General features: G+C 38.5%; 1 protein-coding gene across 1 annotated transcript in view; it reads right to left on the bottom strand.

Moving 5' to 3' along the window:
- The window catches only part of LRP2 (LDL receptor related protein 2), a 250,937-nt gene that overhangs the window by 145,298 nt on the left and 91,869 nt on the right, over nucleotides 1-13,770 (bottom strand). The window contains exon 17 of the mRNA XM_057503939.1: nucleotides 11,384-11,576. Coding sequence (XP_057359922.1) covers nucleotides 11,384-11,576 — 193 coding nt within the window. The remainder of the gene's footprint in view (nucleotides 1-11,383; nucleotides 11,577-13,770) is intronic.

Raw genomic sequence — 13,770 nt, 5'->3', positions numbered from 1 at the left:
ATGGAAAAACATATTTCAAGCAAACAACAGCGAGAAGAAAGCAGGGGCTGCAGTACTAATATCAGACAAAATAGACTTCAAAACAAAGAAAGTAACAAGAGATAAAGAAGGACACTACATAATGATAAAGGGCTCAGTCCAACAAGAGGATATAACCATTCTAAATATATATGCACCCAACACAGGAGCACCAGCATATGTGAAACAAATACTAACAGAACTAAAGGGGGAAATAGACTGCAATGCATTCATTGTAGGAGATTTCAACACACCATTCACCCCAAAGGACAGATCCACTGGGCAGAAAATAAGTAAGGACACGGAAGCACTGAACAACACAGTAGAGCAGATGGACCTAAGAGACATCTATAGAACTCTACATCCAAAAGCAACAGGATATACATTCTTCTCAAGTGCACATGGAACATTCTCCAGAATAGACCACATACTAGGCCACAAAAAGAGCCTCAGAAAATTCCAAACGATTGAAATCCTACCAACCAACTTTTCAGACGACAAAGGCATAAAACTAGAAATAAACTGTACAAAGAAAGCAAAGAGGCTCACAAACACATGGAGGCTTAACAACACGCTCCTAAATAATCAATGGATCAATGACCAAATCAAAATGGAGATCCAGCAATATATGGAAACAAATGACAACAACAACACTAAGCCCCAACTACTGTGGGACGCAGCAAAAGCAGTCTTAAGAGGAAAGTATATAGCAATCCAAGCATATTTGAAAAAGGAAGAACAATCCCAAATGAATGGTCTAATGTCACAATTATCGAAATTGGAAAAAGAAGAACAGATGAGGCCTAAGGTCAGCAGAAGGAGGGACATAATAAAGATCAGAGAAGAAATAAATAAAATTGAGAAGAATAAAACAATAGAAAAAATCAATGAAACCAAGAGCTGGTTCTTCGAGAAAATAAACAAAATAGATAAGCCTCTAGCCAGACTTATTAAGAAGAAAAGAGAGTCAACACAAATCAACAGTATCAGAAACGAGAAAGGAAAAATCACGAAGGACCCCACGGAAATGCAAAGAATTATTGGAGAATACTATGAAAACCTATATGCTAACAAGCTGGGAAACCTAGGAGAAATGGACAATTTCCTAGAAAAATACAACCTTCCAAGATTGACCCAGGAAGAAACAGAAAATCTAAACAGACCAATTACCAGCAACGAAATTGAAGCGTTAATCAAAAAACTACCAAAGAAAATCAATGAAACCAAGAGCTGGTTCTTCGAGAAAATAAACAAAATAGATAAGCCTCTAGTCAGACTTATTAAGAAGAAAAGAGAGTCAACACAAATCAACAGTATCAGAAACGAGAAAGGAAAAATCACGAAGGACCCCACGGAAATGCAAAGAATTATTGGAGAATACTATGAAAACCTATATGCTAACAAGCTGGGAAACCTAGGAGAAATGGACAACTTCCTAGAAAAATATAACCTTCCAAGATTGACCCAGGAAGAAACAGAAAATCTAAACAGACCAATTACCAGCAACGAAATTGAAGCGGTAATCAAAAAACTACCAAAGAACAAAACCCCCGGGCCAGATGGATTTACCTTGGAATTTTACTAGACATACAGGGAAGACATAATACCCATTCTCCTTAAAGTTTTCCAAAAAATAGAGGAGAAGGGGATACTCCCAAACTCATTCTATGAAGCTAACATCACCCTAATACCAAAACCAGGCAAAGACACCACCAAAAAAGAAAACTACAGACCAATATCCCTGATGAACGTAGATGCAAAAATACTCAACAAAATATTAGCAAACCGAATTCAAAAATACATCAAAAGGATCATACACCATGACCAAGTGGGATTCATCCCAGGGATGCAAGGATGGTACAACATTCGAAAGTCCATCAACATCATCCACCACATCAACAAAAAGAAAGACAAAAACCACATGATCATCTCCATAGATGCTGAAAAAGCATTGGACAAAGTTCAACATCCATTCATGTTAAAAACTCTCAGCAAAATGGGAATAGAGGGCAAGTACCTCAACATAATAAAGGCCATCTATGATAAACCCACAGCCAACATTATATTGAACAGCGAGAAGCTGAAAGCATTTCCTCTGAGATCGGGAACTAGACAGGGATGCCCACTCTCTCCACTGTTATTTAACATAGTACTGGAAGTCCTAGCCACGGCAATCAGACAAAACAAAGAAATACAAGGAATCCAGATTGGTAAAGAAGAAGTTAAACTGTCACTATTTGCATGATACTGTACATAAAAAACCCTAAAGACTCCACCCCAAAACTACTAGAACTGATATCGGAATACAGCAAAGTTGCAGGATACAAAATCAACACACAGAAATCTATGGCTTTCCTATATACTAACAATGAACCGACAGAAAGAGAAATCAGGAAAACAACTCCATTCACAATTGCATCAAAAAAAATAAAATACCTAGGAATAAACCTAACCAAAGAAGTGAAAGACTTATACTCTGAAAACTACAAGTCACTCTTAAGAGAAATTAAAGGGGACACTAACAGATGGAAACTCATCCCATGCTCGTGGCTAGGAAGAATTAATATCGTTAAAATGGCCATCCTGCCCAAAGCAATATACAGATTTGATGCAATCCCTATGAAACTACCAGCAACATTCTTCAATGAACTGGAACAAATAATTCAAAAATTCATATGGAAACACCAAAGACCCCGAATAGCCAAAGCAATCCTGAGAAAGAAGAATAAAGTAGGGGGGATCTCACTCCCCAACTTCAAGCTCTACTATAAAGCCATAGTAATCAAGACAATTTGGTACTGGCACAAGACCAGAGCCACAGACCAATGGAACAGACTAGAGAATCCAGACATTAACCCAGACATATATGGTCAATTAATATTTGATAAAGGAGCCATGGACATACAATGGCGAAATGACAGTCTCTTCAACAGGTGGTGCTGGCAAAACTGGACAGCTACATGTAGGAGAATGAAACTGGACCATTGTCTAACCCCATATACAAAAGTAAACTCAAAATGGATCAAAGACCTGAATGTAAGCCATGAAACCATTAAACTCTTGGAAGAAAACATAGGCGAAAACCTCTTAGACATAAACATGAGTGACCTCTTCTTGAACATATCTCCCCGGGCAAGGAAAACTACAGCAAAAATGAGTAAGTGGGACTATATTAAGCTGAAAAGCTTCTGTACAGCAAAAGACACCATCAATAGAACAAGAAGGATCCCTACAGTATGGGAGAATATATTTGAAAATGACACATCCGATAAAGGCTTGACGTCCAGAATATATAAGGAGCTCACACGCCTCAACAAACAAAAAACAAATAACCCAATTAAAAAATGGGCAGAGGAACTGAACAGACAGTTCTCCAAAAAAGAAATACAGATGGCCAACAGACACATGAAAAGATGCTCCACATCGCTAATTATCAGAGAAATGCAAATTAAAACTACAATGAGGTATCACCTCACATCAGTAAGGATGGCTGCCATCGAAAAGACAAACAACAACAAATGTTGGTGAGGCTGTGGAGAAAGGGGAACCCTCCTACACTGCTGGTGGGAATGTAAACTAGTTCAACCATTGTGGAAAGCAGTATGGAGGTATATCAAAATGCTCAAAACAGACTTACCATTTGACCCAGGAATTGCACTCCTAGGAATTTACCCTAAGAACGCAGCAATCAAGTTTGAGAAAGACAGATGCACCCCTATCTTTATTGCAGCACTATTTACAATAGCCAAGAATTGGAAGCAACCTAAATGTCCATCAATAGATGAATGGATAAAGAAGATGTGGTACATATACACAATGGAATACTACTCAGCCATAAGAAAAGGGCAAATCCAATCATTTGCAGCAACATGGATGGAGCTGGAGGGTATTATGCTCAGTGAAACAAGCCAAGTGGAGAAAGAGAAATACCAAATGATTTCACTTATCTGTGGAATATAAGAACAAAGGAAAAACTGAAGGAACAAAACAGCAGCAGAATCACAGAACTCAAGAATGGACTAACAGGTACCAAAGGGAAAGGGACTGGGGAGGATGGGTGGGTAGGGAGGGATAAGGGGGGGAGAAGTAGGGGGGTATTAAGATTAACATGCATGGGGGGGTAGGAGAAAAGGGAGGGCTGTACAACACAGAGAAGGCAAGTAGTGATTCTACAACATTTTGCTATGCTGATGGACAGTGACTGTAAAGGGGTTTATAGGGGAGACCTGGTATAGGGGAGAGCCTAGTAAACATAATATTCGTCATGTAAGTGTAGATTAGTGATACCAAAAACAAAGCAAAAAAAAAAAAAAAAAGGGGCAGTTCCTGTGTGGTAACCTCCAACGAGTTCTACACAAGGGTATAAAGGGCATATAAAAGTGTAGGCAAAGGGTCTGCTTGTGTTTATACAGAGGATCAAAGCCTAATTGGGCTACCCCGAAAATGAACTAAGATACGATATGAAAAAGAACTTCCAACATCTGCACTCTCTGGAAGACTCATGCCAGAAGATGATCATCAAAAAACCCCAACAAAGATCCACGCACTGCTACAGCTGTAGATGCACTCATCCCACCAGTTCCTGGACTTGCCATGGGAATGAGGAAGGAGATATCTAAGCTGGCCTGTGCATACAGTAAAACAACAAATTTGACTGGATCTATACTGTTGGAACTCAACCAAGAATTTGGAGAAGTGCAAATTGTAGCGCTCCAAACTCTTACAACTACAGACTATTTACTGTTAAAAGAACATATGGCATGTGAACAGTCCCCAGGAATGGGTTGTTTTAATTTGTCTGATTTCTCTCAGACTGTTCAAGTTCAGTTGGACAATATCCATCATATCATAGATAAGTTTTCATAAATGCCTAAGGTGCCTTAATGGTTTTCTTGGTTTCACTGGAGATGGCTGGTAATTACAGATATGCTTTGGTTATGTAACTATACTCCTATTATGTTAATGTGTGTGCGCAATTCAAGTAGTAGCTTAAAACCTATATATGCTGAAGTTACTCTACAAGAAGATATGTCAAAGAAATAATCAATCTTCCCATGTTTTCTTCCGTCTGCTACTTCTATAGCTTTTCTTCTTCCTTCCTAATTACAACCCTTAAATAGAATTCGTGCCTCATATCAAATTTACCGAGTATCATAACTCCTCCAAGTGGTAAAGATACCTCAAGACAAATGCTGGGCATAGAAGCCACAGGGCATAAATCTGCAAAGAAGTAAAAAGCCAACCTTTTCAAACAATATTGCCTCTCTCTCACTTACCAACTTTACATTTCCCTGTATGGCCCCGGAAGATGACTGGTTAGCCAGAGACGGGTAAGATTCCTCAAGGGAGGAACAACCTAAGACAGGCACAGTCGCAGGGGGGCCATCAGGTGAGAAATTGGGGATCAACAGAGGTGAGGCTTAGAACCCCACCCCCCCTGTTCTGAGAGAAATCTTCTGCATACGTGGATGTTTTATTGCCCTGGTCTAGCTTGGATTAACACATAGTCTACAGGCACACACCTGATCATCTACATTTGCTCTCTTACAACACTAAACTATGTTTTCTACCTTTATCTTGTATCTACCTACCACTTCAGCATTTTATTAAAAATAATAATAATAAAGAGAGAAATGTGGTATCCACATATAAATCAAGTATAAAAACCAAATGAGTATTCATATTTGAACTGAGTGTTTAGAGTTCATAATGCATGAGCAAAACCGAAAGTTTCTGTGATGACTCCCCTTGTACTGTTCACTATGTAACTTATTCATTATTTAAGAGTTTGTTCTACATGTAAGAACTTGTTTGTTATGCCTCAGAAAATTGGAGACTGACGAAAGTTAGGCTTGGGGTGGATTAATGATTGTGCATTGAGCATTGACTCCCCTATACAGAATTTTATTGTCGTTAACAACCATTTGATCAATAAATATGAGAGATGCCCTCACAAAAAAAAAAAAAAAAAAAAAGGACAGACTTCCAATGGTAAAATTAATAAGTAACCGGGATGTAATGTATAGCATAAGGAATATAGTCAAGATATTGTAACAGCTTGGTAGGGTGATAGCTGGAACCTAGAATTATGTATATAAATGTTCTACCACTGTGTTGTACACTTGAAACTAATGTAATGTAAAACTGTGCGTCAACTACCCTTCAATAAAAAATAATTATTTAAAAAAAAAAAAAAAAAAACTACCAAAGAACAAAACCCCCGGGCCAGATGGATTTACCTCGGAATTTTATCAGACATACAGGGAAGACATAATACCCATTCTCCTTAAAGTTTTCCAAAAAATAGAGGAGGAGGGGATACTCCCAAACTCATTCTATGAAGCTAACATCACCCTAATACCAAAACCAGGCAAAGACACCACCAAAAAAGAAAACTACAGACCAATATCCCTGATGAACATAGATGCAAAAATACTCAACAAAATATTAGCAAACCGAATTCAAAAATACATCAAAAGGATCATACACCATGACCAAGTGGGATTCATCCCAGGGATGCAAGGATGGTACAACATTCGAAAGTCCATCAACATCATCCACCACATCAACAAAAAGAAAGACAAAAACCACATGATCATCTCCATAGATGCTGAAAAAGCATTTGACAAAGTTCAACATCCATTCATGTTAAAAACTCTCAGCAAAATGGGAATAGAGCGCAAGTACCTCAACATAATAAAGGCCATCTATGATAAACCCACAGCCAACATTATATTGAACAGCGAGAAGCTGAAAGCATTTCCTCTGAGATCGGGAACTAGACAGGGATGCCCACTCTCTCCACTGTTATTTAACATAGTACTGGAGGTCCTAGCCACAGCAATCAGACAAAATAAAGAAATACAAGGAATCCAGATTGGTAAAGAAGAAGTTAAACTGTCACTATTTGCAGATGACATGATACTGTACATAAAAAACCCTAAAGACTCCACCCCAAAACTACTAGAACTGATATCGGAATACAGCAAAGTTGCAGGATACAAAATCAACACACAGAAATCTGTGGCTTTCCTATATACTAACAATGAACCAACAGAAAGAGAAATCAGGAAAACAACTCCATTCACAATTGCATCAAAAAAAATAAAATACCTAGGAATAAACCTAACCAAAGAAGTGAAAGACTTATACTCTGAAAACTACAAGTCACTCTTAAGAGAAATTAAAGGGGACACTAACAGATGGAAACTCATCCCATGCTCGTGGCTAGGAAGAATTAATATCGTTAAAATGGCCATCCTGCCCAAAGCAATATACAGATTTGATGTAATCCCTATGAAACTACCAGCAACATTCTTCAATGAACTGGAACAAATAATTCAAAAATTCATATGGAAACACCAAAGACCCCGAATAGCCAAAGCAATCCTGAGAAAGAAGAATAAAGTAGGGGGGATCTCACTCCCCAACTTCAAGCTCTACTACAAAGCCATAGTAATCAAAACAATTTGGTACTGGCACAAGAGCAGAGCCACAGACCAATGGAACAGACTAGAGAATCCAGACATTAACCCAGACATATATGGTCAATTAATATTTGATAAAGGAGCCATGGACATACAATGGTGAAATGACAGTCTCTTCAACAGGTGGTGCTGGCAAAACTGGACAGCTACATGTAGGAGAATGAAACTGGACCATTGTCTAACCCCATATACAAAAGTAAACTCAAAATGGATCAAAGACCTGAATGTAAGCCATGAAACCATTAAACTCTTGGAAGAAAACATAGGCGAAAACCTCTTAGACATAAACATGAGTGACCTCTTCTTGAACATATCTCCCCGGGCAAGGAAAACTACAGCAAAAATGAGTAAGTGGGACTATATTAAGCTGAAAAGCTTCTGTACAGCAAAAGACACCATCAATAGAACAAGAAGGATCCCTACAGTATGGGAGAATATATTTGAAAATGACACATCCGATAAAGGCTTGACGTCCAGAATATATAAGGACTCACACGCCTCAACAAACAAAAAACAAATAACCCAATTAAAAAATGGGCAGAGGAACTGAACAGACAGTTCTCCAAAAAAGAAATACAGATGGCCAACAGACACATGAAAAGATGCTCCACATCGCTAATTATCAGAGAAATGCAAATTAAAACTACAATGAGGTATCACCTCACACCAGTAAGGATGGCTGCCATCCAAAAGACAAACAACAACAAATGTTGGCGAGGCTGTGGAGAAAGGGGAACCCTCCTACACTGCTGGTGGGAATGTAAACTAGTTCAACCATTGTGGAAAGCAGTATGGAGGTATATCAAAATGCTCAAAACAGACTTACCATTTGACCCAGGAATTGCACTCCTAGGAATTTACCCTAAGAACGCAGCAATCAAGTTTGAGAAAGACAGATGCACCCCTATCTTTATTGCAGCACTATTTACAATAGCCAAGAATTGGAAGCAACCTAAATGTCCATCAATAGATGAATGGATAAAGAAGATGTGGTACATATACACAATGGAATACTACTCAGCCATAAGAAAAGGGCAAATCCAATCATTTGCAGCAACATGGATGGAGCTGGAGGGTATTATGCTCAGTGAAACAAGCCAAGTGGAGAAAGAGAAATACCAAATGATTTCACTTATCTGTGGAATATAAGAACAAAGGAAAAACTGAAGGAACAAAACAGCAGCAGAATCACAGAACTCAAGAATGGACTAACAGGTACCAAAGGGAAAGGGACTGGGGAGGATGGGTGGGTAGGGAGGGATAAGGGGGGGAGAAGTAGGGGGGTATTAAGATTAACATGCATGGGGGGGTAGGAGAAAAGGGAGGGCTGTACAACACAGAGAAGGCAAGTAGTGATTCTACAACATTTTGCTATGCTGATGGACAGTGACTGTAAAGGGGTTTATAGGGGAGACCTGGTATAGGGGAGAGCCTAGTAAACATAATATTCGTCATGTAAGTGTAGATTAGTGATACCAAAAACAAAGCAAAAAAAAAAAAAAAAAAAGGGCAGTTCCTGTGTGGTAACCTCCAACGAGTTCTACACAAGGGTATAAAGGGCATATAAAAGTGTAGGCAAAGGGTCTGCTTGTGTTTATACAGAGGATCAAAGCCTAATTGGGCTACCCCGAAAATGAACTAAGATACGATATGAAAAAGAACTTCCAACATCTGCACTCTCTGGAAGACTCATGCCAGAAGATGATCATCAAAAATCCCCAACAAAGATCCACGCACTGCTACAGCTGTAGATGCACTCATCCCACCAGTTCCTGGACTTGCCATGGGAATGAGGAAGGAGATATCTAAGCTGGCCTGTGCATACAGTAAAACAACAAATTTGACTGGATCTATACTGTTGGAACTCAACCAAGAATTTGGAGAAGTGCAAATTGTAGCGCTCCAAACTCTTACAACTACAGACTATTTACTGTTAAAAGAACATATGGCATGTGAACAGTCCCCAGGAATGGGTTGTTTTAATTTGTCTGATTTCTCTCAGACTGTTCAAGTTCAGTTGGACAATATCCACCATATCATAGATAAGTTTTCACAAATGCCTAAGGTGCCTTAATGGTTTTCTTGGTTTCACTGGAGATGGCTGGTAATTACAGATATGCTTTGGTTATGTAACTATACTCCTATTATGTTAATGTGTGTGCGCAATTCAAGTAGTAGCTTAAAACCTATATATGCTGAAGTTACTCTACAAGAAGATATGTCAAAGAAATAATCAATCTTCCCATGTTTTCTTCCGTCTGCTACTTCTATAGCTTTTCTTCTTCCTTCCTAATTACAACCCTTAAATAGAATTCGTGCCTCATATCAAATTTACCGAGTATCATAACTCCTCCAAGTGGTAAAGATACCTCAAGACAAATGCTGGGCATAGAAGCCACAGGGCATAAATATGCAAAGAAGTAAAAAGCTAACCTTTTCAAACAATAAGGCTTCCCTCTCACTTACCAACTTCACATTTCCCTGTATGGCCCCGGAAGATGACTGGTTAGCCAGAGACGGGTAAGATTCCTCAAGGGAGGAACAACCTAAGACAGGCACAGTCGCAGGGGGGCCATCAGGTGAGAAATTGGGGATCAACAGAGGTGAGGCTTAGAACCCCACCCCCCCTGTTCTGAGAGAAATCTTCTGCATACGTGGATGTTTTATTGCCCTGGTCTAGCTTGGATTAACACATAGTCTACAGGCACACACCTGATCATCTACATTTGCTCTCTTACAACACTAAACTATGTTTTCTACCTTTATCTTGTATCTACCTACCACTTCAGCATTTTATTAAAAATAATAATAATAAAGAGAGAAATGTGGTATCCACATATAAATCAAGTATAAAAACCAAATGAGTATTCATATTTGAACTGACTGTTTAGAGTTCATAATGCATGAGCAAAACCGAAAGTTTCTGTGATGACTGCCCTTGTACTGTTCACTATGTAACTTATTCATTATGTAAGAATTTGTTCTACATGTAAGAACTTGTTTGTTATGCCTCAGAAGATTGGAGACTGACGAAAATTAGGCTTGGGGTGGATTAATGATTGTGCATTGAGCATTGACTCCCCTATACAGAATTTTATTGTCGTTAACAACCATTTGTTCAATAAATATGAGAGATGCCCTCACAAAAAAAAAAGACAGACTTCCAATGGTAAAATAAATAAGTAACCGGGATGTAATGTATAGCATAAGGAATATAGTCAAGATATTGTAACAGCTTGGTAGGGTGATAGCTGGAACCTAGAATTATGTATATAAATGTTCTACCACTGTGTTGTACACTTGAAACTAATGTAATGTAATACTGTGCGTCAACTACCCTTCAATAAAAAATAATTATTTATTTAAAAAAATAAATAAATAAATAAAAATAAATATATTTAAATGTGAAAGGTAAAAAACCTAAAAGGAACAGTGAAAACTGCTCTGTCCTTACTGGTCTGACACCACCAATTATGGAATAGTCTCTGTGATTGGCAAGAGTTTTTATTCTGAAAACTACTGAATGATTAAGCAAACTTTGCTAAGGTCTACATCAATACATTGAAACAAGGAAAGAATTTGAGCCTTTTCTGATAATTTCACTTCATATTCATTCCTTCCCTACTGAATTTGTTCAGTATCTCATTGTTGAGTCCTCTGCAGTGTGGAAAAAACACACTTCTGTGAAGACTGGGAAGGCTAAAATTAAGGAGAAAGTTTTGTTAATGAAATTGATTACTTAAGCTTATGCTAAAAGGACAAATTGAAAGTGATTTCAATTTATATAGCTGAACTTGTCAAATCCGTATGGCATCACTCTTCACTAGCTTTAATAGACATACAGGTTTAAGCCCTTAGGAAAACATGAACAAACTTACCCAGCAATAGGATGAACTACGATTGCTCGTGGATTATTTAAATTCTGGACTATTTCACGTCTCGATTTATCAACTAGCCTTATGACACTGACACTTTTGTAAGACGCATCCGTCCAATAAAGATTCTTTGAAATCCAATCAAAAGTCAAACTTTCAACACTTTGCACCCTGTCAGCTGTGAGAATTTCTCTTCCTGTAAATTAAAATATAGACATGGTTTAAACTAAGCATACTTTGTAAAACATATTTTCCTACTATATATTTAAATTTGTGTCAGAGTTAGGCCATATTTTAGTAATACATGTGGAATTCTTTTTAAAAAACACATAAAACTATTAATGGTTGAAGAGACATGAAAAGATGCTCCACATCGCTTGTCATCAGAGAAATGCAAATTAAAACCACAATGAGATATCACCTCACACCAGTAAAGATCACCACCATCCAAAAGACAAACAACAACAAATGTTGGCTAGAGGTTGTGGAGAAAGGGGAACCCTCCTACACTGCTGGTGGGAATGTAAATTAGTTCAACCATTGTGGAAAGCAGTACGGAGGTTCCTCAAAATGCTCAAAATAGAAATACCATTTGACCCAGGAATCCCACTACTAGGAATTTATCCTAAGAATGCAGCAGCCCAATTTGAAAAAGACAGATGCACCCCTATGTTTATCGCAACACTATTTACAATAGCCAAGAAATGGAAGGAACCTAAGTGTCCATCAGTAGATGAATGGATAAAGAAGATGTGGTACATATACACAATGGAATATTATTCAGCCATAAGAAAACAAATCCTACCATTTGCAACAACATGGATGGAGCTAGAGGATATTATGCTCAGTGAAATAAGCCAGGCGGAGAAAGGCAAGTATCAAATGATTTCACTCATCTGTGGAGTATAAGAACAAAGAAAAACTGAAGGAACAAAACAGCAGCAGAATCACAGAACCCAAGAATGGACTAACAGTTACCAAAGGGAAAGGGACTGGGGAGGATGGGTGGGAAGGGAGGGAGAAGCAGGGGGAAGAAAAAAGGGGGCATTACGATTAGCATGTATAATGTTGGGGGAGGCACGGGGAGGGCTGTACAACACAGAGAAGACGAGTAGGGATTCTACAGCATCTTACTACACTGATGGACAGTGACTGTAATGGGGTTTGTGGGGGGGGCTTGGTGAAGCGGGGGGTCTAGTAAACATAATGTTCCTCATGTAATTATAGATTAATGATACCAAAATAAATAATAAAAAAAAACTATTAATGGTTGAGCAAGAATAGGAGATAAACCTAGAATCTATCCATTTCCAAAAGTTTAGGTCTCAAAGAACAGATATGATTCTGGTAAGTAGAACCCAGAGTGGCATAGCCTGGATTTCCTCTCTTGTTCAACCTTCCAGAAAAATTTCTCATTGCAGAACATCTGAAGAAGAGATACCTGAGCTCATGCACTCACGAACACCCCGCCACAGACAGGTCTGGGAATCTGCCACCGCCAGGTGCAATGGGGCGTATCTCTGAGGCATGACTGCCCAGCCCTCCCATCAACAGTCTCACTGCCACAGCTGCCAAGTTTGGAAAAGACCAGCAAAGACACCAGAAAGGAAATCAAAACTGGGTACAGGAGAAAAAGACCATTTTCCTCTTTGTGAAACTTGTATGCTTTTCCCCTTTTTCCTTTTTGCCCCTAAAGAAAATCTGAATCAGAATAAACAAATCACACCTCTTTCTTTTGAAGTAGGAAAATAATTCTGGTGTTTTTCCACTCATTTATTCAGCAAACATAAAAAGAAAGTTCTCTATGTCTACACAACTTACTAGATTTAGTAAATGTAAATATTGCTAATAATATTAACAATAATAGCTCTTATTGAGCACTTACTATGAGTTGGGAACTTGATATTTTACAGTGAATTCATCCATCCACAACAGCTCAATCAAGTGGGTATTACTGCATCCCTATTTTACAGATGAGAAAACTGACTCATAGAGAAGTATAGTTTCTTGAAAAAAGTATGGACACTGCCTTCAAGATACTTATAATGAACTGGGAGAGAGAAGAGGAGACAATTAGGCCACGAGATAAAAATAAGAGCATAATGGGTGCTGTGATGGAGGTATGCACAGGATAGTATGAGAACACATACTCTGAATGGAACATATGGCAAGGTGGAGGTATAGAGAGGTTTCCCAAAGGAGTTGGTGAATTGGGGGCTGCAGGAAAGCATGGACTTGGAAATGAGAGGGAGAGAGACTGAGAACTCCACATGTTCCAGAGCATGACTGAAGGTTAATATGTTAATAATAGACATTCAAAGAGGGAGAATTTTAGATAATGACCAGATTTCTAGGAAGAATAGCGGGAGGGAGGAAGATGAGTGGTTGTG

This window comes from Manis pentadactyla, chromosome 6 (assembly GCF_030020395.1).
Source record: "Manis pentadactyla isolate mManPen7 chromosome 6, mManPen7.hap1, whole genome shotgun sequence".
Classification (NCBI taxonomy): Eukaryota; Metazoa; Chordata; class Mammalia; order Pholidota; family Manidae; genus Manis; species Manis pentadactyla.
The sequence above is the reverse complement of the archived record's forward strand: the minus strand, read 5'-3'. Positions and strand labels throughout refer to the sequence as shown.